The 26733-nt window shown below is 49.1% G+C and overlaps 1 protein-coding gene across 2 annotated transcripts in view; it reads left to right on the forward strand.

The window, feature by feature from the left end:
* The window catches only part of RASGEF1C (RasGEF domain family member 1C), an 87337-nt gene extending 63800 nt beyond the window's left edge, over positions 1–23537 (forward strand). For both annotated transcript variants that reach the window (XM_027076947.2, XM_053219304.1), the window contains exons 7-14: positions 6240–6329; positions 7888–7990; positions 8484–8563; positions 8647–8742; positions 13395–13490; positions 15322–15445; positions 22287–22359; positions 22836–23537. In XM_027076947.2, coding sequence (XP_026932748.1) covers positions 6240–6329; positions 7888–7990; positions 8484–8563; positions 8647–8742; positions 13395–13490; positions 15322–15445; positions 22287–22359; positions 22836–22860 — 687 coding nt within the window. In that variant the 3' untranslated portion in view covers positions 22861–23537. The remainder of the gene's footprint in view (positions 1–6239; positions 6330–7887; positions 7991–8483; positions 8564–8646; positions 8743–13394; positions 13491–15321; positions 15446–22286; positions 22360–22835) is intronic.
* The last annotated feature ends 3196 nt before the right edge of the window (positions 23538–26733 follow it).

Below are 26733 nucleotides of genomic sequence, written 5' to 3' on the forward strand. Positions count from 1 at the left end.
TTTTTGTCAGTTAGGTTTTGGGGAGGTAGTAAAGAAATCCCTCCCTACTCCCTACCCAGGTCATGAAGATAATCTCCAATGTTTTCCTCTAGAAGTTTTAAAACTTTTGCCCCTCACATTTAAGTCTTGGATTTGAAATTCACTCTGTGGCTATGGATTGAGGTGGGGATCCATGTTCATGGTTTTCCACACAAATAGGAATTGTTCCTACACCATAATTTATGGATTGCCTTGCCCACCAATATGCCCAGACAGTTCTGTCACTATCGTGTGTCAGGTTTCCACACACGTGTAGATCCGTTCCTGGACTGTCTCTTCTGTTTCCCTGGTCAATTTTTCTATCTCTGTGTCAATATACACAGTCTTCATTTTAAAAAAAAATTTTTTTTTAACATTTATTTATTTTTGAGACAGAGAGAGACATGAACAGGGGAGGGTCGGAGAAAGAGGGAGACACAGAATCTGAAACAGGCTGCGGGCTCTGAGCTGTCAGCACAGAGCCCGACGCGGGGCTCGAACCCACAGACTGCGAGATCATGACCTGGGCTGAAGTTGGACGCTTAACCGACTGAGCCACCCAGGCGCCCCTACATAGTCTTCATTTTTATAGTTGTATGATCAGTCTCGCTGTCTAGTCAAGTAAATTCTCCTGTTCTTCTTTAGGGGTGGCTTGGCTGTTCTTGGCCCTTTGTTTTTCTTTTTTCTTTTTTTAAGTTTTATTTATTTATTTTGAGAGAGTGTGTGTGTGCATACATGCAAGTGGGAGAGGGGCAGAGAGAGAGGGAGAGAATCCCAAGCAGACTCTGCACTGTCAGCAGAGCCCGACATGGGGGCTTGAACTCAAACTGAGAGATCATGACCTGAGCTGAAATCAAGAGTCGGGTGCTTAACCGACGGAGCCACCCAGGTGCCCTTGCCTTCTGTTTTTCTGTTTGACTTTTTACATCCTTTGTCAAATTCAATGAAAAATCCTACTGTGATTTTGTTAAGATATATGACATGTGGACCAGTTTGGGAAGAATTATCATCTTCATGATAATAAGTCCTCCAATCCATACAAATGGTGGGTCCCTCCATTTACTTAGATCTACTCTGTAATACCTTTCTTTTTTTTTAATTTTTATTTATTTTTGAGAGAGAGAGCATGAGTGGGGAAGGGGCAGAGAAAGGGAGACACAGAATCTGAAGCAGGCTCCAGGCTCTGAGCTGTCAGCACAGAGCCCGACGCGGGACTCAAACCTATGAGCCATGAGATCATGACCTGAGCCAAAGACGGATGCTTAAACTACTGAGCCCCTCAGGCACCCCTCTGTAATACCTTTCTAATGCTTTATAACTTTCTCCATAAAAATATTAAACAGATTTTGTTAGACTTTTTTCCTCTGAGCACTTTATGCATATTTTTTTATCATTTATTTTTGAGAGACAGAGAGCATGAGCAGGGGAGGGGCAGAGGGAGAGGGAGAAAGAGAATCCCAAGCAGGCTCTGCAGTGTCAGCACAGAGCCCGACAGGGGGCTTGAACTCACGAACCATGAGATCATGACCCGAGCCGAAGTTGGACGCTTAACCAACTGAGTCACCCAGGCACCACTCCAATCCTTACTCTTTTTATTTCTATGGTAGCCATACAAAGAATCCTCACTGATAGGAAATCGACATGACAGACGGATCCTAGTTTTTAAAACTCTGAAATGTTGGGATTATTAGTTACTGCAGAATAGCCCTGCTAATTCTGACTAATAAGAATTTCTCTTTCTTGCTTATTATGCTAACTAGGACCTCTGGTAAAATGCTAAATAGAAGTGTTGCTACCCGGCATCCTTCTTTTGTCCTGATTTTAAACAGAATGCTTTTAACAGGTCACAATAGAGTATGGTGTTTACTATAAGATCATTTTTTTAGATGTCCCTTATCAGCTTAAGGCAGTATCCTGGTCCTACTTGGCAGAGAGTTCTTATCATGAATGGTTGTTGTATTTTATTGACTACTCTTTCTTTTTTTTTTTAATGTTTTTTAAGTTTATTTATTTATTTTGAGAGAGACACAGAGAACATGAGCTGGGGAGGGGCAGAGAGGAAAGAGAGAATCCCAAGTAGGCTCTGCAGAGCCAGTGCAGAGCCTGACATGGGGCTTGAACTCACAAAACCGTGAGATCATGACCTGAGCCGAAATTAAAGAGTCAGACGCTTAACTGACTGAGACACCCAGGTGCCCCTCTCAACTACTTTTTCTGGATCGATTGACCTTAGGTTCTCTTCTCTTTTAAACTGTTAAGTGATTATTTATACAGTAGGCTCCCTCTTTATCCACAGGGTATATACTCCAAAACCCCAGATGCCTGAAACCACGGATGGTACTGAGCTCTATACTATGTTTTTTCCTATACATACTTACAATGAAGTTTATAAATCAGGCACAGTAAGAGATAACAACTAATAATCAAATAGATCAATTATAATAACATACTATAACAAAAGTTGTGTGAATGTGGCCTCTCTCTCTCAAAATATCTTATTACACTGCACTCACCCTTCTTGTGATGATGTGAGATGATAAAATGCCTACGTGAGGAGATGAAGGGAGGTGAATGATGTAGGCCCAATGACGTGGTGTTAGGCTACTGCTGACCTTATGTCAGAAGGAGGATCATCTTGCTTCCAGACCTTGCTCGATGGCGGGTAATTGAAACCACAGAAAACAAACCACAGATAAGGGGGGAACTACTTACTGTATTAGTCGTTTTTTTTCCAATGTGGAGCCCCCCCATCCTTGCATTTCTGGGATATATGAAATCGGGTCGTGATCGTTATCTTTTTTGTACATCCTAAGATTCCTTTTGCTCTTGTTTTGTTTAGGATTTTTGCAGCTATAATCATGACACAGTCTTCTTATTTTCCTGCCTGCCCCTCTTCTTTTCTAGTCTTTATTTTCTCTTTCCCTGTTCTCTCTTCTGTATAAAAGACTGAATTTCCTCCTCCTGGATCATTGGGCTATAATTTGCCAGCGAAACCATGTGGGCCTGCTATTTCCATTTAGGGAAGACTTTCATGTACTGATTCAAGATTTTCCTTGTTTGTTTTAAACAAGTCATACTCACCTCTAATATTCTCTGTATTTACATCCGTCCTTGTTCCATCATCCCTCTTGCTAAGTGTTCATCAATTTTGTTAGTCTTTTCAAATAAAGAGCTTCTAGCTTCCTTGATCCTATGTGTTGCATCTTTCTTCACTATTTCATTTTTTTCTCTAATCTTTATTATTTCCCTCCATCTACTTTAAAGAAAGTAGAAATCCAAAAATCCAGAAAGCTTTGGATTCTTTCTTTCTTTTTCCTTTTCTAATTATTTTTTATTGTTGGATATTCAGCCTGTTGTTATTGTTTCTTCTTCTTTTTTTCTTTTTGAGAGACAGAGCACACGTGTGCAAGCGTGAGTGGGGGAGGGGCAGGGAGAGAGAATCCTAAACAGGCTTCCTGCTCAGCATGGAGCCTGACGCAGGGTTCAATCTCACAACACGAGATCATAACGCAAGCCAAAATCAAGAGTCAGACACCTGACCAGCTGAGCCACCCAGGAGCCCCTGTTCTAATAAAAGCATGAAAGACTATCCATTTCTTTCTAAATATATTTTTTGTTTGCATCCTCCACATTTTGTTTTTCAACATTTTCGTTCTTGCTTTAATTTCAGCGACGATTTCATCTTTGACCCATAGATTATTTTAAAATGTGTTTTTAGATTTCCGACTATTTGAAAAGAATGCACATTCTCATAGGGTGGAGGGTAGACAGGCTTCCATATCTGTCCATTACTTCAACTATGTAAATTGTGTTGCTCAAATTTATATTTATACTGTCTTGTTTGTCTCCATAATCTATGGATTACTGCCAATGTGTGAAAATCTTCCACTGTGGCAAGAAGATGTGATTTCTCCCTATAAAGAGGTTTACTTTCTGACTGCATTTGCCTTCATATTTTGAAGCTATGTTGTTAGGCGCAAGCAAGTATGGACTTGTGACATACCCTCAATTGATCAAACTTTTACCATTATGTGGTTACCCTTTAATCTTCTCTGATGCTTTTTGCCCTAGAGTCTTTTTTTCCTGCCTTAAAATCTATTTTGTCTAATATTAGTACAGCTATGTGATATTTTTCATATATATTTTTCCATTTTTTTAACCTATATCTTTGGATTTGGGGTGTCCCACTTGAAAATAGCAAGTAGCTGGGGTTTTAAGATTACAGCAATTGGGACAACTGACTGGCTCAGTTGGTTGAGCATCCAACTCTTGATTTCTTCTGGTCATGGGATCAAGCCCCGAGTCAGGGTCTGCACTGAGTGCAGAGCCTGCTTAAAATTCTGTCTCTCGGGGCATCTGGGTGGCTCAGTCTGTTAAGGATCCAACTCTTGATTTCAGTTCAGGTCGTGATCTCATGGTTCATGGTGGGATTGAGCTCCACATCAGGCTCTGCACTGACAGCATGGAGCCTGCTTGGAGTTCTCTCTCCTTCTCTCTCTGTGCCCCTCCCCCTCTCAAAATAAACAAACATTAAAAAAAAATGATTCTGGGCACCTGTATGGCTCCGTTGGTTAAAGCATCTGATTTCAGCTCAGGTCATGATCTCATGGCTCATGAGAGCCCAGTGTGGGACTCTGTGCTGATAGCTCAGAGCCTGGAGCCTGCTTTGGATTCTGTGTCTCTGCTTTCTCTGCCCCTTCCCTGCTCATGCTCTCTCTCTCCCAAAAATGAATAAACCAAAAGAAAAAAATTCTCTCTCTCTCTCTCCCTCTGCCCCTCTCCTCTGCTCACGCACACACACACACACTCTCTGAAAAATAAAATAAAATAAAGTAAAATAAAATAATGTAAAATAAAATAACAGCAATTATAATTACTGATATATATGGATCAGGTTTTACCACTTTCTGTGCACCTTTGACTTGTCTTCCCACCTCTTCCCTATCTTTTTTCCTCTTTTCTTTACTTCTTTTGGATTAATAGATCCCCAATTCCATCTCCCCCTCTACTTACTGAAAGTCACCCTGGCAATTTCAACACGAATATTTAAGTTAAGTTAAATCTTTTAAACTTCAGTACATTTATACAGCTGAATATTCCACATCAATTGAAAAATTATGTTTCCAAGGGATATTTTATGACACATGAAAAGGTTCATGTGGAAAAATACGGAAGCATATATACAGTTATGTGCAGATAGATACATACAGTTGACTCTCATAATTTAACATGATTATATCCATGAAGTTGTCATGAACACAGAATTAGCAAATGCCACTGCTCCCAAGGGAAATACAGGGGTAAGTTCCTTGCAAGCCTCCCACCACATTTGCATCGACCAGCCAATACATAACCTTGCATTGTGCGTGTTTCTGTTCAAAGACACCGTATTTGACGTATATTGTTCTTCCAATAACATTGAACTCATGATTCATGTCTGAGTGCAGCTTACGTAACACATATTTTCTAGTTAGGGCACATCACAACCTTCATGTGCTCAGGAACTGCAGCACTGTGCTTGGAGCCACGTTAAGCAGGGAACTCACCATCACACTGAACAGACCACAAAAAACAAGGACAGTTTCTTCACAGTAGGGGAGCTGAAACGAGAAGGCAGGGTGTCAGCTCAACCTCTGCTGGGAACAAAAAGGCACTTTGAGTGACTCAAATATTTTTTTTTAATGTTTATTTGTTTTTCAGAGAGACAGAGAGCATGAGCAGGGGAGGGGCAGAGAGAGAGGGAGACACAGAATCTGAAGCAGGCTCCAGGCTCTGAGCTGTCAGCACCAAGCCCAATGTGGGGCTCGAACCCATGAACCGTGAGATCGTGACCTGAGCCAAAGTCAAATTTTTTGCCACTCTGCACATATCCATGAATGACAGCAAGTGACAGTGATATGAGTAGCGATTTGGGGCTACAAATACGTTTTTTTTAGGAAGCAGACAGATTCACAAAGACAGAATCCATGAAAAATGACAATCAGATGTGGGGGAGCTATATATATATATATATATATATATATATATATAATCATATTAACTTACATCTTCGAGTATATAGAAAAAAGACTGGAAGGATACACCTCAAACCATTGGTATTTGTGGATGATTTTGAGGTTTCAACGGTTTCCAGATTATCTACAATAATGATCAATGAACTGACTCCATGTTCCAAAAGTTATTGACAGAAAGATTGAGTATGATCCTTGTGTCTTTCGCAGCCTTGTTTCAGTGACAAGACCAACAATCTGGAGGCTTATGTGAAATGGTTCAACAGATTGTGCTACCTCGTGGCGACTGAGATCTGCATGGTGCGTAGAAAGCCGGGGGGTATGACCTGGCTTAGCCAAAGGTGGTGGAGGTTGGGGGAGCCCACCTGGGAGGGAACCAGAAGGGCCTCTTGAGCTTGTCCGTGTCCAAGCCCGGGACCAAGCTGGGCACCTCTCTGGGACACCAGGTGTCACCACCCAACTTGCCTACCGTGACATTTCTCTCTGGATGGAGCCTGGCACGGATCCACTGGACTCTGACAGAGAGTGTCAGAGATGGCTTGCTGAAGGAGTCAGATCTGCCAAGTGGTCCCACCCCCATCTCTTCCTATCTGCCTTGGGTGGCGTGGCCTGCCCTGCTGCCACACTGTGTTTGGCTCTCTCAGGATTTAGAGTAGAAATGCCCCAACCTTTTAAGAACTGGGAGATTGTACATGCAAAGCCCAGGTCTCCAGCTTCTCCCAGAAGGCAGGAAGACATCAATACTGAGCCAGGTGCCCTTGTCACCAAGTCACGGTCCCTCAGGGCCAGACCCTGCCCACCCTCTTCTCTTCCTTAGAGCGGAGGAACCTCCTCCAAGCCCCCTGTCACCATCAGGTGAGGCCCTGGGGCCACTTGTGTCAGGGAAGGAAAGACTGAAGGCAACACAGGTGCCAGGTGGGGCTCTCGGGAAGCAAATGCTGAGATGGAAACTGGGGTAAGGGGCAGAGAAAGGGGCAGAGGCAGGCCTGCTCAGAAGGAGAAACTGGTCTGTGATGCCTCAGCCTTGGGAGTGCTTCCTGTTGGGCACCCACAGCGGGCTGAAATGCCTGGCCTCCATCCCTGCCAGGCTCAGCCATCTCCACCACTGTACAGACACCCCGACAGGGACAGGAAGGACCTCAGGTGGGAGGCTTTCTGAACGGGGTTTGGGCAGCAGGTCTCATGCTTCCTTGTGGCAGTAAAGACCACTGCTGCACGTAAGAGCAAGCTGGCAAAATCCATATGGAAAGAACACAGGGTAGGGTTCCACGGGCCCCATCTGCTTCCTGCATTTGCATCACTGGCCTGGCAGCTCAGGTGGCGGTTTTTACATAGGCAAAGCTGGACTGAGCCCTCCCAGGAATCAGGCAGTGCCTCAGTCTAGGACAGCCCAGGGGATGATATTGTTTGGAGCCATCAGAGAAGTCAGGGTCCCAAGCACTTGGCCACAAGCTGGAGGTGAAGTCATGCAGTCATTCAACAAGAAGCAGTGGAGGGGCCATTCTGGGGACAGCCCCATTGTGGGGAGAGCAAGCTCAATGCACGGGGGACAGGTGAGGGAGCCAAGGAGGATGCTGGAGCTGGGCCTGGAGGGAGGAGCAGTGTCTTGGAGGGAGAGCCCCTCAGCACTCTGGATGCCCCATGGAGTCCCGTCAGACCCCCTCCCCCGCAGGCCGTCATGGTGGTGGGCTCTGCTGGCTCTGCCGAGGACGCGCAGAGACCCTGAGCTCTCTGGCTGCAGACTACCCAGCATCAAGCGTCTCCACCGTGAACTGGGTTGAGAGAATGTTGATGAGGGACTGGCCTAGTGACGGGGTGGGGCCGTGTCACCACTAAGGCTCAGATGCCTTGTCCCCAGCCGGCCAAGAAGAAGCAGAGGGCCCAGGTGGTGGAGTTCTTCATTGACGTGGCCCGTGAGTGCTTCAACATTGGCAACTTCAACTCTCTGATGGCCATTATCTGTGAGTAGGCCAGCCGGCCCGGTCCCCGTGGGAGCGCCCCCAGAGGCACATGCAGACAGGCCAGGGGTGGGGTGCGGGGGGGGGGGACCAGGGCCCTCCTCTGAGCAAGGTTGGTGCTGCTGAGCCCATACTCCCCTGTCCCAGAGGTCCTGGAGACTTGACTCCCCCCCCCCTTGAGGCCTTCCTTGCCAGGGTGTTTGGTGAGGGCTGGACAGTGTGTCCACAGAACCAGGGACAGCAGGGGCCCAAAGCAGACCCTGGTCATGGTGTGGGGCCAGTTTGGCGGGGACTGGGACAAGGGCCTGCACACATGGGCCGGTTCGCCCAGACACAGTGTCCCCAGCACCCATACACCACCATCGGGCCGTCTGCAGAGGCCTCAACCTTGGTTCAGGCGGCCAACTGGGCCCACCCCCCAGGCCTCCCGCCCTAGGGAATTAAGCAGACTGTGCAGCCCAGAGACGCTCCCCTAGCTCGACCCTCCCTCTTCCAGCCGGCATGAACATGAGCCCTGTCTCCAGGCTGAAGAAGACCTGGGCCAAAGTGAAGACAGCCAAGTTTTTCATCCTTGAGGTAAGCAAGGCTGCCGGGCTGCCGGCTGGAACTGGCCGACCCTGGAATGCAGCTCCCCCACATGCTTCCCTGTCTCCTTCCAGCACCAGATGGACCCGACAGGGAATTTCTGCAACTACAGGACAGCCCTGCGGGGGGCAGCCCACCGCTCCCTGACTGCCCACAGCAGCCGGGAGAAGGTAGGTCAGAGGCTTGCCTGGCCTTGAGAGCTCCTCTCTACTCCTTCCTACTGCCTACCTTGGCCTAGATGGGTTGTATCAGAGAGCCTCTATGCCGACTCCAACGTCACTGGGTCCAAACCCCTGCCCTTCTACAGCATCTTTATAGGCAGCCATGTTCCTTCTTTGCCTCCAATTTGGGGAACTCACCACCTTACAGAACAGATCAGCCCATGCTCACGCAGCTCTAGCTGGTAGGAAGTGTTCCCTTATGGGGCTGGGGTTGTCCTCTCTGGAGGACCATGCAGAATGAGGCTGCTCCCTCTTCTACCCACCAGTCCCTTCGGCGCCCCCGGGTCCCCTTCCCCTCCCTCCTAAGTCAACAACCCAGGTCTGCCCCACCATACTCGGTCTCCAGTCCACTCCCCACTTGGATCTCTTTGGTCCCTGAACAGTGTGACTTGTCAGAGTCCCTTCTGTTTCAGATCAAATTGTTTACAAGTACATAGGGTCTTACACCTCCTTACTCTAAACGCAATACCTTCATTGATGTAGCTTCAGGTCACATTCACGGTTTTGGCAATGACTGAACCAAGCTTCTCGCTCACTAGAACTGCCTTTTCACAGGCTCTGTTCTTATACATTTGCATTTGGAGGCCTCGCTGACCCTGATCAATTGTATTTGTCTCCCAAATTCTCCTGGTGGCCTCCAATATAAGAAACTGGGCCCTGGGATTGAGGGGAACCTCTGGCTTAAAACCTGTCACCAGCCCGATGATTAGAGTTATCATATCCATGGGGAAGAAACACCAAGACCTTTTCTGCCTGATCTCCTGGCAGGAATATTGGCAGAATTAGGTCTCTGCCATGTTTGTGGACGTCTGTTTCCAGTTTGAGAACAAGTTGCTGTTCTTGAAATTCAAAGTCCCTGTGGAATTAGATGAGATGGCTACCAGGGTTTTAAGTCTGGGGAGCAGGCCAAGACCTGCACGTTTGTGCCACCCAGCCGGCCCTCCCAGCCCTCCACCCCCCACCCAGGGGTGGGGGTGGGTGTTCACAGACCCTGGCCCCACTGATGGCTATGTCTTATCCAGCTGGCCTTTCCTATTCAGGCTGTGAGCCCTTCAGCAGCTCTGGGTCTGAGGAGGGCTGATGCCAGGGAGCAGCATTCAGTGAGACAGAACCTCAAAATCCCGGGCAAGTGAGCCTGTCCCCCAGGAGCCAGGAAGCTGCAAAACCAGAGTGGCAGGGACAGAGACCTTGCTTCACTGAACACCTACCACGTGAGGACTACTTGACTCTGTCTCTCCCTTCCATTCAATTCTGATGACTACTTACCGGGTGGATTCTAGCAGTGCCATTTCCCAGATTAGAAGACTGAGTCTCAGAGAGGAGACCTCACTTGTCCAGTCTCACAGCAAGTAGGTGACAAAACCAGGAGTCAGCCTCTCCAGCGCACCAACAGGCCTCGTCTTATTCCCAGAACTCAGGTGCTGTGTGGCAGTCACAGAGGTCCTCGCCTGTGGCCCAGGAGTGGGACTGTGGAGTGGGGGCAGATAGAGTTGGCTGCCACCTTTGGTCCAAGATGTCAATTATGGCACTGGCACTCTGCACTATTTTTCTTCCATCCGTGCTCACCAGGTGGCTGTGGAGTGGACTGTGATGTCCCGTTCCTGCACTCTGAGCCCCCTTCCAGCTCTGGGGTATGGGGGCTCGAGGTGGGTGATTTACAGAGCTGTGCCTTTCATTTTGCTGCATTCTCCTCTAACGTCCAAAGAGATATGGATCATCGGCTGGGCCCACAGAAGGTGCTTCATAAATGGATAGGAGACTGGAAGATGGATGGATGAATGGTTGGATGGATGGAGGGACAGATAGAAAGAAGGAAGGAAGGAACGAACGAACGAACGAACGAAGGATATTTGCTGATGCTCTCACAGTTCCTCACTGCTACAGCTGAAATTTTGAGGCCAGGAGGTCTCAGTGGTCATGACATTCTATGCTTTCTTCTTATCTATAGCTAGTTCCTATCTGCCCCTCTTTCTCCCCATCTCTGTGATGGGGCCCACTCCACACAGGATTCTTTGGCTGACCCCCTGTTGCCACCGCTTAGCTCCAGAAAACAACATCAGTGGGTTGCAGTCAACCCATGGGGGCAGGAAGACCGGCCAGGATGCTAAAGCCTGATAGGATGGTAGCCTGAGCCCATGTGGGCAGGCAGAAATGGTGAGAAGTTCTCAGAAAATGCTGCCTCTTTGAGGACCAGTTCCAATGTCCACCCTCTAGGAAGCCTGCACTGAGTCCCCGAGGACCACTGCCCTTAATCCCCTCCCTGTCCTGGAACATTTCAAGCACATTGCAACCCAACGCAGCCATCATGCCCCAACCCTGGGACTGGGGCTCAGCACTGTGGTGGGCATAGGGAGATGCACAGAGACTGCTCTCCCTCCTGGCACAGTGAGAAAGCAGGCAGGACAGGGGCTAGTCCTTCCTCTGCTACTTACTGCTGTGTGAGCTTGTATGAGTTGCTTAACCTCTCTGGGTCTTGACTTCCTTGTCTGTAAATTAGGGTAATAGAACCTTGCATCTCGGAACTTGCTGAGATGAAACTCGATCCCCATGCATGTATAGCTTGGCACAACGGAGCACTCAGGCCCCAATGCCCCTGTGACAAGGGCATGAGTGGAGGGCTCTTTAGGGGCCCAAATGGGAATTAAACCCAGCCTATAGGTAGCAAAGACTTCAGGGAAAAGGCTCCACTACACTGGATGTGTCTGACACACCCTCACTCTTCTCCAAGCCCCAGCACCTAGCACAGTGAAGACCTGAGCAAATGTCTGAGGAGTTGACATAAATCTAAGGTGACCAGTTTGTCCCAGTTTCCCTGGGATGGCTCCACTTTTAGCACTGAAACTGTATCTCATGTAACCCCTCAGCCCCGGACAAACCAGGCAATTCATCTCCCTGCTAAATCTGGCTCTGGTCCTAGCCTCAGCATTCACTCACTTGGGTGACCTTGGGCCAGGCCCTGCCACTGTGTGGGCCTCAGTTTCCCATCTTCCTTGACCCACTGAGCCATCCATGCATCTGTACTGTGCAGAGTGGTCGTACCCAGGTCCTGATCTCAAAGCCTTTATCAACTTAGATAAGGGGTTAGCCAGAAATGTCAGGTCCTGGCGCCTGGTCCCAAGGGTGATGGGCTGAAGGCCGCTCCTGGCTGGACTGGCAGCACGTGCCCAGCTCTAGAGCCTGAGGGCACAGCAGGTGTGTTAGTTCCCTGGGAACTGGCTTAGAACAACAGAAATGTTGGGGCGCCTGGGTGGCGCAGTCGGTTAAGCATCTGACTTGATCTCAGCTCAGGTCTTGATTTTGGGGTCATGAGTTCAAGCCCTTGTGTTGGGCTCCGCACTGGGTGTGAAGCCTACTTAAAAATGAAAAAAGAACAGGGGCACCTGAGTGGCTTAGTTGGTTGGGTGTCCAACTTCGGTTCAGGTCAGGATCTCACGGCTCATGAGTTCCAGCCCCGCGTTGGGCTCTGTGCTGACAGCTCAGAGCCTGGAGCCTGCTTCGGATTCTGTCTCCGTCTGTCTCTGTACCTTCCCCACTCATGGTCTGTCTCTCTTTCTCAAAAACATAAACATTTATAAATGTTATATATAAATTTATAAACATTAAAAAATTATAAAAAGAAAAGAACAACAGAAATGTATTGTCTCCCCATTCTAGAGGCCAGATGCCAAAATCAAGGCAGTCTGGGTCGTGCTCCCTCCAAAGGGGGCATCCTTCTTTGCCTTTCCCAGCTTCTGATGGCCCTGGGTGTTCCTTGGCCAGTGGCCAAATCACTCCCATCTCTGCCTCTGTCTTCACATGGCTCTCCTTCCTGTGTGTGTCCAAATTTCCCTCTTTTCACAAGGACGTCAGTCACTGGAGGAGAGCTCATTCTATCCGGTATGACCTCTACTTAACTCGATTCCATCTGCAAAGACTATCTCCAAATTAGGTCCCATTCACAGGCACCAGGGTTTAGGACTCAAATATATCTTTTGGGGGGACACAGTCCAACCCACCGCAGCAGCGTGCACCCAGCCAGCTCCTCTCGGGTCGCCAGAGCTGTCAGCAGTGGGTGTCCCTTCCCTAGGGGCCAGGAATTGGCATGTGCAGAGCAGGGAGGGAGAAATGAGACATCCAGGCAGTGATATGCAGAGACCCCCGCCCTACTCAGGCCGGGCTCTAAAGTCTGTTCCTTCAGGCATCAAGAAAGGCATAAAATGACAAATCATGAAATATATATTTTAAAAAGTAGGCTGCAGAATTTTACAACAGGTGACTCACTTTCCATACATATCTCATGGTGGGCTCTGCATGCACCTGAAATCCTCCTGGCACACTTGAACCAGGTGGTCTGCAGATCCCTGGATGGTGGAGGGTCGAGGGGAACCGCCACCAGCCTCTCCCAGCAGAGAGTGGAAGAAATGTTAAAAGGGCATGAGGACCATGCATCTTTCATTCAGCCCCAACACGGGGAGGCGGTGGGGGGGGGGGGTGCCGTATACAGTAGGCGCTCAGTCAGCACTGGAGTCTGATGGAGCCTGGGGAGAAAGAGTCGGGTGCTAGGGTAAAGGGGCCTGTGCTTCCTGCCGACTGAGGGCTGACCTGCACCCTCTCTCTTCCAGATCGTCATTCCCTTCTTCAGCCTGCTCATCAAAGACATCTACTTCCTGAACGAGGGCTGTGCCAACCGCCTCCCCAATGGACATGTCAACTTTGAGGTAGAGTCCAGGGGCCCCCAACAATCAAAGCCCCCAGGGCAGGGGCACCAGACGAATGGGGGACGGTTCACAAGACGTCACGGTGGGATTATCAGGGTCTCCCCACCCCACCCCTTCCACAGGAGACTGAGGCTCATGCAGGCACTGATCCCCCACTGCCTGCCACAGGTGAGGCAGACTCATTTTCAGCCCTCGAAGAGCACAAGGCTGTGAGAAAGCCCCACGGACCCACAGTGACAATGGGTGAGGTGCTGTGACCTGCACAGGGCACAGGGCATGTGTCAGGGAAGGCCTCCCTGAGCACAGGAGGAGGTGAGCAAGCAGTGTGGGCAGAGAAGGAAAGATTTCTACTCCCTCTGCAGACACTCACTGCCATCAGCTCAAGTGTCCCCCCCCTCCAGGAAGTTCCCCTTGACCTCCCAGACAGAGGGTGGCCCAGGCCATACTCAGTGGACTGGGCATTCCTTGGTCACAGCTCTCCAGTCCCTGAGCTCCTTAGAAGCAAAGGCAGGCTGACCCTCCCCACACACACATGGGACCACCCAGCACACATATCTTGGAGTGGCTGGTGGGCTAGGCATGGTAGGAGCTGAGGCCCAGGAGCCCTGAGAGCCCTGGGCAGTGACAGCAAGTGGTCACTGAGTCAGACAGACAAAGCCAGCCATGCAGCAGTGACAACCCCCGAATCTGCAGGAAGGAGGAGACTCTTCTCCCTAGGAAGGCTGGCCCACACTCGTGCTGGCCCCACCCAGCCTCCAACACCAAGGGACAGTCAGTCCTGGGCTGGCCCCTGCGCTGAGCCCCAGTCTCTCCCTCTCTAAAACAGGGCTTTGGCACAGAGCCCACCAAGGGCTCTGTAGGGACAGCATCCCCTGCTGGTGGGTCCGCCACCCAACGCCTGGGCCCTCTGGCCTGGAGCTGCCTCTGCTCTGGGGCCTTACACAGACTCCCCGGCAGACTTTCCTGTGCTGCCTGCAGGCCTGGTTAGCCCTGAGAACCTGTGTAGCAGGGAGAAGTCCAGTCCAGCAGGGAGCCTGGGCACCCCATCCCCAGGACAGTCCGGACTGGAAGTGACATGGAGGAGGCTGGCCTTGGGTTAAATTAACAGAGGGGCCCGGGAGCCCAAGATCACACTTTCCAGAAGACCCCACACATACCAGCTGTGGAAAGCCCTGTATTGCACTCTTCTTAAACTGGTCCTCAGACCTGAAACCGAGGGAGGAAAGGCAAGACTGTAAAGTGATTCTGAGGCCCCAGATTTGGGGCAGGGGCAGTGGGGGCTGGAGCCAGCCACCAGGACTGATGAAAGATGCCATAGAGGGTCGTTCCCACCCGGTCATGACTTTATGCTGGCAGTTTATTTAAAAGCCTTCTTTAAGTCAGCACAGATTTTTTTTAATTTAAATAAATGTATTTAAATTTTACTTAAATAAAATTCTGCTTTAAGTGGATCCACTTAAATCTTCCTTAAATACATTTATTTAAATTTATTTGCATCATTCTCTAGATAAACAAACGCAGGCATAATCATGAAAAAGAATGAAACTAGAGTAATACTCGCCTCTCGCTGGATGTGCTGCCTGCCAATGACCTGGCCCTAGATGCTCTCTCTCCCCAGATTCCACAGAGGGAATGAAGAGATGTGGCGAACACCCAGGTTTCCTAATGGGGGGTCTGTCATTTACTGCCTAGTGCTCTGCCTTGCCCTGCCCAGGAGTGGGCCCCCAGGGACAGATGAGTGAGACTGGCCCGCTCTCACAGGTGACCTCCAGGCACCGAGGGGTGGAGGCGGGGTAAGGGGCTCCCATTTGTGTTTCAATGACCCTGGCAGAAATTTCTGGAGCTGGCCAAGCAGGTTGGAGAGTTCATCACGTGGAAACAAGTGGAATGTCCCTTTGAGCAAGACCCCAGCATCACCCACTACCTGCACACCGCCCCTATCTTCAGCGAGGATGGTAAGGTGACCCTATGGCCTCTGTCACCCCCAGCTCTGGGACTCTGGGGTGGTCTCCTAGTCACATCTCCATATGGGGCCCCTGCTGCGAGCAGGACGCATCACGCCCATGTTTGCTGGATGTGAAAGGGAGCAGAGAAGGCTGAGCACCAGTCAGGGCCTGAGGAGCTGCAGGCTGGGGACCTCCAGGGTCCCCAGGGCCAGGCTTCCCCTTGGACACAGTATGGCTGCTGCTGGGCATCATAAATTGAAACCATCAGTCCCACCCACTTCCTTCATTGGTAAAATAAGCAAGATGGTGAGAACTACCCTCCCTGTGCTCACATAGGGAAGGCACAGCCCTGGGCTCCCCATGGGTCTTTCCACAGCTGGGGGTGTGTGCATGTTTGTGTGAGTGTGTGCATGCCTGTGTGTGTGTGTGTGTGTGTGTGTGTGTGCGCTGAGGCATCTTTTCTCCAGAGTGCCATTAATGTCTGTGCCCTCCAGTAAATCAGCATTCCCATCTGATCATTTATCAAATGTGACAAATTTGCTGTGAATTTTCTAAGCAAGCATACTCCAGGAAGAGAAAGTGCTGGAAGCAAGTGGCCATTTGGTCCTGAGTTGATCATCTCAGGAGAGGCAATGTGGCCCCATGGTCAGCTGCTTCCTGGATCCAAGACCCTCAACCTACCCCAGGAGGTCCCCACTGAGCACAACAAGCATTTAAAAAAAATTTTTTAATGTTTATTTATTTTTGAGAGATAGAGAGACAGAGCGTGAGCAGGGGAGGGGCAGAAAGAGAGACAAGTAGAGAATCCGAAGTAGGTTCCAGGCTCTGAGCTGTCAGTACAGAGCCCAATGCGGGGCTTGAACCCACAAACCACAAGATCATGACCTGAGCTGAAGTCAGATGCTTAACGAACTGAGCCACCCAGGCGTCCCCACAGCAAGCATTTTATAAAGGGACCCACACCCGTGCCTGGGAGAACATGTTCTGCCAAAAACAAAAACTTAGGAGAAAGGAGTTTTTAATGATTTTGCTTTTAATTGTTAATACTTTCAAGTTTGCCATTTTATATGTTATGTTTTGGAACCATTAACTTTTGGGGGTGGGTTGGGGGGAGGGGAGTGTTCACCTGAAACAGCAATCCCTACCTGCAACAAGAAGTTCAGCAGCCTGATGGATAAGCCAGCCTGGGCTGTTCCCACCCCAGCAAGCTGTGTGACTCTAGGCAGGTGCCTCAACTTCTCTAAGCCTCACCTGCTGCATCTAGCTTAGTGGCTCAAAGCAACACTGATTTATTCTCTTAGAGTCCAAAGTCAGTTCCACTGGGCTGAAATCATGGTGTCAACAGAGCTGGTTATTTCTGGAGGCTCTGAGGGGAAGACTGTTCCCTGGCCTGTTATGACTTCTAGTGGCCACCAATATTCCTTGGCACATGACATCCTTCCTCCATCTTCAAAGCACATCATTTGAACCTCTGCTTCCACCATCACATCATCTTCTCTCTTGTGGTCATCTCCTCTGTCTCGCTCTTAGAAGGACACTTGCAGTGTCATTTAGGGCCCTGCTGGATAATCCAGGATAATCCCCCCATCTCCATATCCTTAACTTAATCTCATCTGCTGAGTCCCTTTTGGCCACGGAAGCTAACATATTCACATGTCCCGGGGAGTAGGATCTGGATATCTCTGGGGGCCATTATTTAACCTACTAGTTACTGTGATAACTGTTGTCATTAACCAATAGAACTTGTGTAGTAATGTGTCAAAAGCATATTAAGAAAGGGGTGGGAGAGCCTGGGGGCAGGGAGAGGAGTGAGAGAAGGGCATTTCTCTTCTCTCTCTCTTTCTCTCTTTTTTTTTTTTTTTTGAGAGAGAGCATGAACATGGGAGGGGCAGAGGGAGAGAGAATCTTAAGTAGGCTCCATGCCCAGTGTAAAGCCCATTGTGGGGCTCCATCTCATAACTGTGAGATCACGACCTGAGCTGAAATCAAGAGTTGGACGCTTAACCGACTAAGCCACCCAAGTGTCCCAAGAGAAGGGCATTTCATTCACTCCTTCAGCCAATGGTATCTCTAGAGAACCTGCTGTGTGTGAGGCAGTGATTCAGCCATGACTATACAGCAAAAAAACTTAGCCCTTCTGAAGTGCCCTTAGAAAGGAGCACCTTCCAAGGCACCTGGGTGATTCAGTCAGTTAAGCATCCAACTCTGGATTTCAGCTCAGGTAATGATCTCACGGCTCATGGGATTGAGCCCCGTGTTGGGCTCTGCACTGACAGCATGGAGCCTGCTTAGGATTCTCTCTCTCTCTCTCTCTCTCTCTCTCTCTCTCTCTTTCCCTCTCTCTTGCCTTCCCCCACTTGCACTCTGTCTCTCTCTCTCTTGCTCACTCTCGCTCTGTCTCTCTATTTATCTCTCTCTCTCTCTGAAAATAAATACATAAACTTTAAAAAACAAATCAAAAAAGAAAGGAGCTCCTTCCAGTGACCCTTGTTTCATCCTCTCCTTCCTCCCACCAAAAAAAAAAAAAAACACAATAATAATAATAACTGGAGAAAGCAAGAGAAGGGACCTAAGCTGTATTGAGCCCCAACTGGGTTAGTCACAGCCTCTGACAGAATCCTGCCCAGCACTCAGCTCCAGGCTTCCTCTGGCAAGACCTGCCTAGCAATACAGCCAGCCGTGAGGCTCTCTGAAACAGGTGACAGTATAGAAAGTATCAGCAAAGAAACAGAAGATATAAAAGGGAGCCAAGTAGAAATTATAGAATTGAAAAATACAATAACTAAAATAAAAAACTGAGTAGATGGTCTCAACAGCAGAATGGAGAAGACAAAGCAAAGAATCGATGAGCTGGAAGATGGAACAATAGAAATTAAACAATCTGAACAACAGAGTGTCAGGGACCTGTGGGACTATAACAAAAGATCTAACACTCTTGTCATCAGAGTCTGGGAAGGAAGGGGACAAAATTGACAGGGTTGAAAAAATCCAAGAAGTAATGGCTGGAAAGTTCCCAGATTTGGAAAAGATAGAAACCTACAGATTCAAGAAGCCAAGTGAATCCCAAAAAGGATCAACCCAAAGAAACCCATACCAAGATACATCATAGTCACATTTCTGAGCACCAAATAAAAAGACACAAATTTTGAAAACACTGAGAAAGAAATGACACTTTACCTATGAGGGCAAAACAATTTGGATGACTAGAGTACTCATCAGAAATCATGGTGGCCAGAGGCAGTGGCATATTTTTCACGTGCTGAAAGAAAATAGCTGCCAACCCAGAATTCTATATCCAGTGAAAATATCCTTCAGGAATTTACTGTACATAAATCAAAATGGAATTCTAAAAACTGTTCAAGTAACCCACAGGAAGTTGGTCCTTTGAAAAGAACTGTAACATTGCCATCCTCCAGCAAAGAACCTCTTAAAGAAAAAGAGAAGACAGAAAATGCTAATATCTAGAATGAAATGGAAGATGTCACTATAGCTTCTGTCATCATTGAAAGGCTAATAAGAAAATACTGTGAACAACTCTAGACCCATTAATTTGGCCAGTTAGATGAAATGGACCAATTCCTTAAATAGCATAAACTGCCACAAACTCAACACAAAATAGATCATTTAAATAGCCCTATAACCATTAAGGAAATTGCATTTGTAATTTAAAAGCATCCCAAAAATGAAATCTCTAGGCTCAGACAGTTACACTAGAGAATTCTATTAAACATTTAAGGAAGACTTAATATGGATTCTACACAATCGTTTTCAAAAAATAGAAGAGGACAGGGCACCTGGGTGGCTCAGTCAGTTAAACATCCAACTTCAGTCCAGGTCATGATCTCATAGTGCATGGGTTCGAGCCCTGTGTTGGGCTCTGTGCTGACAGTTTGGAGCCTGGAGCCTGCTTCGGATTCTGTTTCTCCCTCTCTCTACCCCTTGCCTGCTCACTCTCTCTCTCTCTCTCTCTCTCTCTCTCCCAAAAATAAATAAACATAAAAAAAAAAATAGAAGAGGACAGAACTTCCCAGTTCATTTTATGAAGCCAGTATTACCCTGACACCAAAACCAGATAAAGGTAGTAAAATAAAGAAAGTAAAGACTAAGATCCCTTGTGAATATAGATGCAAAAATTCCTTAACAAAATATTAGCAAATAGAATTTGGCAATATTGAAAAATAGTTAGATATCATGACCAAGTGAGTTTATTCCAGAGATACAATACTATTCAATATTTGAAAATCAATCAGTGTCATCTACCATATTAACAGACTAACAGAGAAAAATGACTTGATTATATCAACTGATACAGAAAATTCATTTGACAGATTTCTACACCCATGCATGGGAAAAACTCTCAGAAAAATAAGAATTGAGGAGAATTTATCAATCTGATAAACTGCACCTACAAAAACCTTTCCAATAACATCATTTTTAATGGTGAAACACTGCTTTCTCACTAAGATCAGTAATAAGGCAAGGATATATACTCTCACCACTTTTGTTCAAGATAATAATGGAGATCTAGTTCATGCAATAACGCAAGAAAAGAAAATAAAGACAGATCAGAAAGGATGAATTAACACTGTCCTTATTTATTAAAAAAATGTAAAAAATCCCAAAGAATCTCCAAAACTCCTAGAACTAAGTGGGTTCAGCACAAGTTGCAGAATACAAGATAAAGACACAAAAATCTATCATATTTCTGTGTGCTAACAATGAATATGTGGACACTGAAATTAAAAATACAATACCATCACTCAATATAATCTCTCAAAAGCATTAAATACTTAGGTATAAATCTAACAAAACATATCCAAGATTTGCATGCCAAAATCTACACGATGCTAATGAAAGAAATCAGAGAAGGTCTAAATAAATGGAGGGACATGACATGCATGAATTGGAAGACTCAGCATAGCAATGATACCAATTCTCCCCAAGTTTAAGTACGGATTTAATGCATTTCCTATCAAAATCCAGGATTTTCCCATCAAAAGACAGTATTTTTTTTTTGCAGACAAAGATACAATTATTCTAAGATAATTGTATACGGGGGTGAGCCTGGGTGGCTCAGTCAGTTGAGCATCCAACTTCAGCTCAGGTCATGATCTCATGGTTCATGAGTTCGAGCCCCATGTTGGGCTCTGTGCTGACAACTCAGAGCCTGAAGCCTGCTTTGGATTCTGTTTCCCTCTCTCTCTGCTCCTCCCCCACTCACACTTTGTCTCTCTCTCAAAAATAAATATTTAAAAAAATTTTTTAAATGAAATGTATATGGGAAGCCATAGAAACTAGAATAGCTGAAACAATTTTGAAAAAGAAGAATAAAATGGGAGGGATTACTCTACCCAATATTAAAGCTGATATTATACAGCTACAGTAATCAAGGCAGTGTGGTATTGGTAAGACAGATACGTGGATCAATGAGACAGAATAGAGAACCCAAGAATAGACCCACACAAATGCCCAGTGACTTTTTTTAAATGTTTATTCAATTTTTAGAGAGAGAGCGTGTGCATGGGGAGGGGTAGAGAGCAAGAGGGACAGAAGATCCGAAGCGGTCTCTGAGCTGACAGCAGCAAGCCAGATGCAGGGCTGCAACTCACGAACCACAAGATCGTGACCCAAGCCTAAGTCAGACGCTCCACTGACTGAGCCACCCAGACACCCCACTGTGCCCAGGGATTTTTGAGAATGGAGTAAAAGCAATTCAGCGGAGGAAAGTGAGCCCTTGCAACAAATGGAACAGGGGCATCTGAGCATCCATAAGCCAAAAAATGAACTTTGACCTCATCCTTACACCTTTTATGAAAAATTAACTCAGAATGAATCACAGACTCGAATGTAAAATGTAAAACTGTATAGCTTTTAGGAAGAATAAAAGTAACAGGAAATCTTCAGGATGTAGAACTAGACAAAGAGTTTCTTATAAAACTAAATTTGCACCGACTATCTGACTCAGTAAATGTGCTCTCGGGCATTTATTTATCCCAGAGAAACGAATACTCATGTTCACACAAAAAACCCGCACTCCAATGATTACAGCAGCATAAATAGTTCTAGAGAAACACTGGAAGCAATGCAGATGCCCTTCAGTGGGTGAGTGGCTAAACACACTGTGGTATATCCATGCCACGGAATAGTCTTCAGCAAGAAAAAGGAATTAAGTATTGATTCATACTACAGCTTGGATGAAACGCAGAGAATCACTCGGAGTGAAAAGAGACCATCCCATATGTTACATACTGATTCGATTTATATCACATTCTTCTTTTAAAATTATGTATTTATTTTGAGAGACACAGAGACAGCAAGAGTGAGAGAAGGGCAGAGAGAGGGAGAGAGGGAGAGAGAATCCCAAGCAGGCTCTGTGCTGTCAGCATAGCGCCCCACATGGGGCTTGATCTCACAAACCACAAGATCGTGACCTGAGTGGAAATCCAGAGTTGGACACTTAACTGACTGAGCCACCCAGGTGTCCCTATATCACATTCTTGAAGTGACAAAAATCTGGACATGGAGAACCTATTAGTGGTGGCCAGGGATTAAGAAAGGGAAGCAGGTGGGCCTTACAAGGGCAGCGTGAGGGATTCTGGTGGTGATGAGGGTGTTCTGCAAACTGTCAACATGCTGGTGGTGGTCCTGTGCTATAGTTTTGCAAATGGTTACCACTGGGAGAAACTAGGGAAAGGGTACACCGACCTCTCTGTATTAATTAGCACATACAACTGCATGTGTACCTCCCAACAGGTTTAATTTAAGAATAAAAAGCAGGTCGGACTCTGGGTATAGGGCAAGCTATTATCATAGGCCGTAACTGTGTGATTTTACCTCGTTTTCTGACCAGGTCTTTATTTGGCTTCTTATGAAAGTGAGAGCCCAGAGAACCAAACAGAAAAAGAGAGGTGGAAATCTCTAAGGTGAGTCTGTGAAGACGGGAGTAAAGACTGGCATGGGGGAGAAGGTGGGTGCTTGGGGCCAGGCCAGGGCCGAGGGGCTTCGTGGATACCCAGGTCCGTGGGGAGGGGGCAGGACAAGCTAGGCTCTTAGGGGTGGGGGTGGGACTCATGCACTGGGTGGGAGGGAGGTTAGGATTGCAACCTACCCCCACCCCCACCGCCATGGCCGGAGGCTGGCACTGCAGGCCGTCAGGATGTGTGTCCAGGTCCAGGAAACCCCAGTCCATATTCTTATGCCAGAAAGTGAGACACCACCTCCTGCTCGTTCAGCCTATTAACACGGCCCAGCGGAGGTCAGACCAAGCCTGCAGCAGTGGGCTCTGAGGACTAAGCCAAGAGGGTTGTACAGAGCCCCTCTGGGGTGGGAGTCACCTGCCTTGCAGGGGACTGGCTGGAGGGAAGTATAATCACCACCCTGGGCATGTTTAAATCTGCAGATCTTCTATTTTGGGGAAGACGTGAGAAGCGCTGAGCAGGAGGAGGAGGAGGTGGAGGAGGAGGAGGGGAGGAAGTCAGCAGAAGCCTTCCGCAGCCCTGCCTCAGGCGGCCCAGCAGAAAGTGGAGGTGTTGGTGCTTCCCTGCTTTGCAAACCGTGACCCCACGGCCTGGCGCCCGCCCCAGCGACCACACGGCACAGGAGACCTTCCTCCACCTTTTGTGGAACTTCGGCCCCGGCAGGCCCAGGGGCCTCCTGACATGTGGGTGGCACGTGCCTCAGGGGCCCTGCCTTCAGGATGGTGGGGGTCACATTACTGTGACCTCGGCAAGGACACGGCACGACCCCCAGAGGGCCGGGTGACTGCACTGTCACTCTCATTGGGTGATGAGTGCCACAGGGGCTGACCCCCAGTCTGTCACCAGGTGGCCTGGGAGCCTCTACATCTCCAGCAGGCACCACGCCGCTGGCCCCTGCCATTCTGCTGATGGACCCTACCCTGTCCCCCTCCCCTGGCCCCAAGATGGGCTGGTTTCTGCAGCCCAATTCACTCCCTTTCTGGATCCTGCTGGTATCAGGGGATAGCTTTCCGGTGACAGCTGTGACACAGGTCATGGGACAGATTTGAGTCACAAAAATGACAACATGTACAGTACATTGTAAACTCTAGAGTTGGTATAAACATGTTCATACACCCTGCATATCCACGTCCACACTGTGCTTTTCACTCGTGGGTCTGGCATAAACTTCTGGCAGGATGAAGGGCAGTTTCCCAGCTCGGGCCTGGGGATGCGGTGGCCATTTCCACTCTGTAGACCCCATGTTGCACTGACAGGGCCTGGTGAATGGACACCCAACAGCCCTACATGTGACCAGACACTTCTTTTATGAGGGCTGGAGGGTGGGGATGAGATGGGGTTGATGAACCTACCATGAGACTCCTCCCATTACCCGCGCCCCCACCCCACCCCCCCACCCCAGACCCTCATACACTGAGTCACATTTCTGTGCCAGGAAGCAGATGGGCCATGGAGCTGCTGAGCCCCCACCTGGCATGTGACCAGGTCACCCAGCCAGGAAGTCAGGGAGTATGATGTGTACCTTTCACCCAGTCAGGGTCTGCTGGGGAGAGGGGTGTGTGTGTTAGGGTTCACTGACCCACCCTGGCCAGTCTCAGGCCCTGCTCAGTCCCAGACCTGGCTGTCCTGGTGGCATGGACTTGGGTCCCATCTGAAAGGGACAGGCAGAGACAATGCCACAACATTTCCAAGTGCCTACTCTCTGGGGAATTCTGCCCAGCAAACCCCGGATGTCAGCAAGGCCACAGAAGGCATGAGAACATAAGGGTTGGGCAGGATCTGCTCTTTGCCCAGCCCAGCACACCCCCTTTTCATCCGAGACCCCAGAGAGGGCAAGTAGTGCAGGGAACAGAGCACGGATGGGCTTTAGCCAGCAGCCAGGCTCAGGCTGCCGCCCTGCCTCATGCCACATCCAGCCCCTGATGGGGCCTCAAGGAGCCCTGGCTAGAAGCACCTCGCTCCCTCACTCTCTCGCTCCCTGGTATCTCTTGGGCAACATTAGACAGGACATGCAGACATCAGCAGGGACTGTCCCTGCCTTCTGATCACACTGAGTCCTGTATCAGAGGCAGGAAGCAAGCATCACAGGAGTTAGTGGCCTCTGAGACACATGATGGCAGGTCCAGGGCTGGTGCCCATGAAGCTCAGGGAGGCCTGTTCAGGGTCCAGTGCCCACCCGAGAAGGTTGTGTCCTACCCCAGCCACGGGGAGACAGAACACCCTGGACCCCAGCCCTTGCCAGTCACCCAGCTCCATCTCCTGGTTCCTGAGTGACTTGGTGCAGGGATCTGTGAGGAAACCCCAGAATGCCAAGCTTTGGGAGAGGCCTCGGGGCCCAGGGTTCCAGCTTCTTCTCCAAAGCCAGGCGCCCAAATGCCTCCCCACAGCCATGCCTCCCCATAGCCAAGGCCCAGCTCAGTCCTTGCTCTCTCCTGTTCAGAAATGGCAGCAGCATCTCCCCTACCAGGCTGCAGGGAACATGAGGAAAGGACATTGGAGAAAGCGGAACAGCACCACAGTTGCAACTCCAGCGGTTAGACAGGAGGTAAATCAAGCTTGTCGGTGCAGGTAGAGGGAGGGCTGACCCTTCTGCCCCCACGCTTGTGGTCCCAAGGCAAAAAACACTCCGTTTCCTGTTTTCTGTGACCTTGTGCATGCTGTTCCCCACCTTGTCAATCTAGTCAGAATGCAGCCTCTGGGGAGGGATTCCTGACATGCAGCTCTGTCTTCATGCCTGCTTCCACCAGCCCCTCAGTGGCTCAGTGCAGAGTGGGTGTTGGGAGGATGGCAGGGAGAGGCTGGGGCTCACCCCATGCTGGGCAGGTAAGAAGGAGAAAGGCCATGACCAGCCCCACAGAAAACGCAGGGCCTGAGGAGGCTCAGGCCAAGTGTGTTTGTATCTCAGGTTCATCCAATAGGCCCTTGAACCTGCTGGGTCGAGGCCCCAGTGCAGCGAGGAGGAGGCTTTCTCTGAGAGACCTGCCTGGCAGCCCCCAAGGTGAGGATTGTGGTGGCCCTTCTCCAGGTGCAACCTCAGAACCCCAAGAGGGATGGCGCCTTGCTTACAGCCTCCCAGATGGTTCTTTTGCTGCCTCCAGGACTCATGGCCCTTCCCCATAGAGACCCTTTCTGTCCTCCTGCCGACCTGGCCTCAGTCCTTACAGTTGGGTTAGATGGCCCACAGGGGCTCTGAAGGGCGGGGCCTCCACCTGTGAATCGAGGGTCAGCATCATAGGTGGCACCCAAGACTGATGGCCGTGAGGCTTGGCGCAGTGCCAGGTGGGTGACACGGACCCCCCCAACACACAGCCCAGAGTTTGAAGCTGCCCAGCTCGTCCACAAGGCAGGCATCTGGGCCTTGGGGCAGCCAGCAGCCAACAGCCCCATGGTGCCCAGGAGGCCAAGGAGAGGGTACAGCCATGGTCTCTTTCTAGTGCTTTTTCCCAGAGCCCTCCAGAGAGGGCAAAGTGGGGGAGGACAAGAAGATATCCCTGACTGGGGTTTGCTTCAGAGGCCCCTGGGCCTGGCTGAGATTCAGAATCAATCACAGGGGATCCATGGGAGAGCTGAAAACCCTGACCCCACATTGCTGTATCACTGAAGATGCATCCCACTATCCCCAACCTCCCACACTTCCTGAGGTGAGGGCGTCTCCATCATGACCAGCAACTTATTCCAGTAACTTAGCCACATATAGGCTTCTGCAGAAGCCTAGTTATCCCACCCAGCAGCCCTCCGGGGCAGGACCCCAAGATATGACCTCAGAGTGGTTCTCAAAGGCGTGGCCAAAGCTGTCCCAGAGGAACCCACAGAAAACCCCCTGTTCCCTTCCTGTGCTGCCAGCACGGCCCCTGGTCCTTTGAACTTCTCAAGCAGCCAACAGACCTCAGGCCATTGCACCCGCCACCCCGGGCCTCCCCACACACTGCAGGGCTCACGTGAGGTTCTTAAAGAATGGGTACCCCCAAGCAATGCCCCAGTCTCTAACTCTCAGTGCTGGCACACCCACTGATGGGCCAAGGGAGCAAGAAGCCAAGTAACTCAGTCAAGAACCACAGCCAGGGAGTGCCTCAGTTGGAAGCTTCATTTCACCCAGAAACTCAAATGCTTCTGTCAAAGTGCCAAGCCCCAAGCCTGGCTCTTTACACACAGCCTAACAAACCCCCCAGGTGGGTGCTTTCACCATCCCATTTGGCAAGTGACAGAGACTCTGCCCAAGGACGATCGGCTCACAGGGATGAGGCCTGGGCTTACCAGAGTCCATCAGCCTCCAGAGCTCGGCTCCCGAGGGGGCGGAGGAGCTCCAACTAGCAGCCTAGG

This window comes from Acinonyx jubatus, chromosome A1 (assembly GCF_027475565.1).
Source record: "Acinonyx jubatus isolate Ajub_Pintada_27869175 chromosome A1, VMU_Ajub_asm_v1.0, whole genome shotgun sequence".
Classification (NCBI taxonomy): domain Eukaryota; kingdom Metazoa; phylum Chordata; class Mammalia; order Carnivora; family Felidae; genus Acinonyx; species Acinonyx jubatus.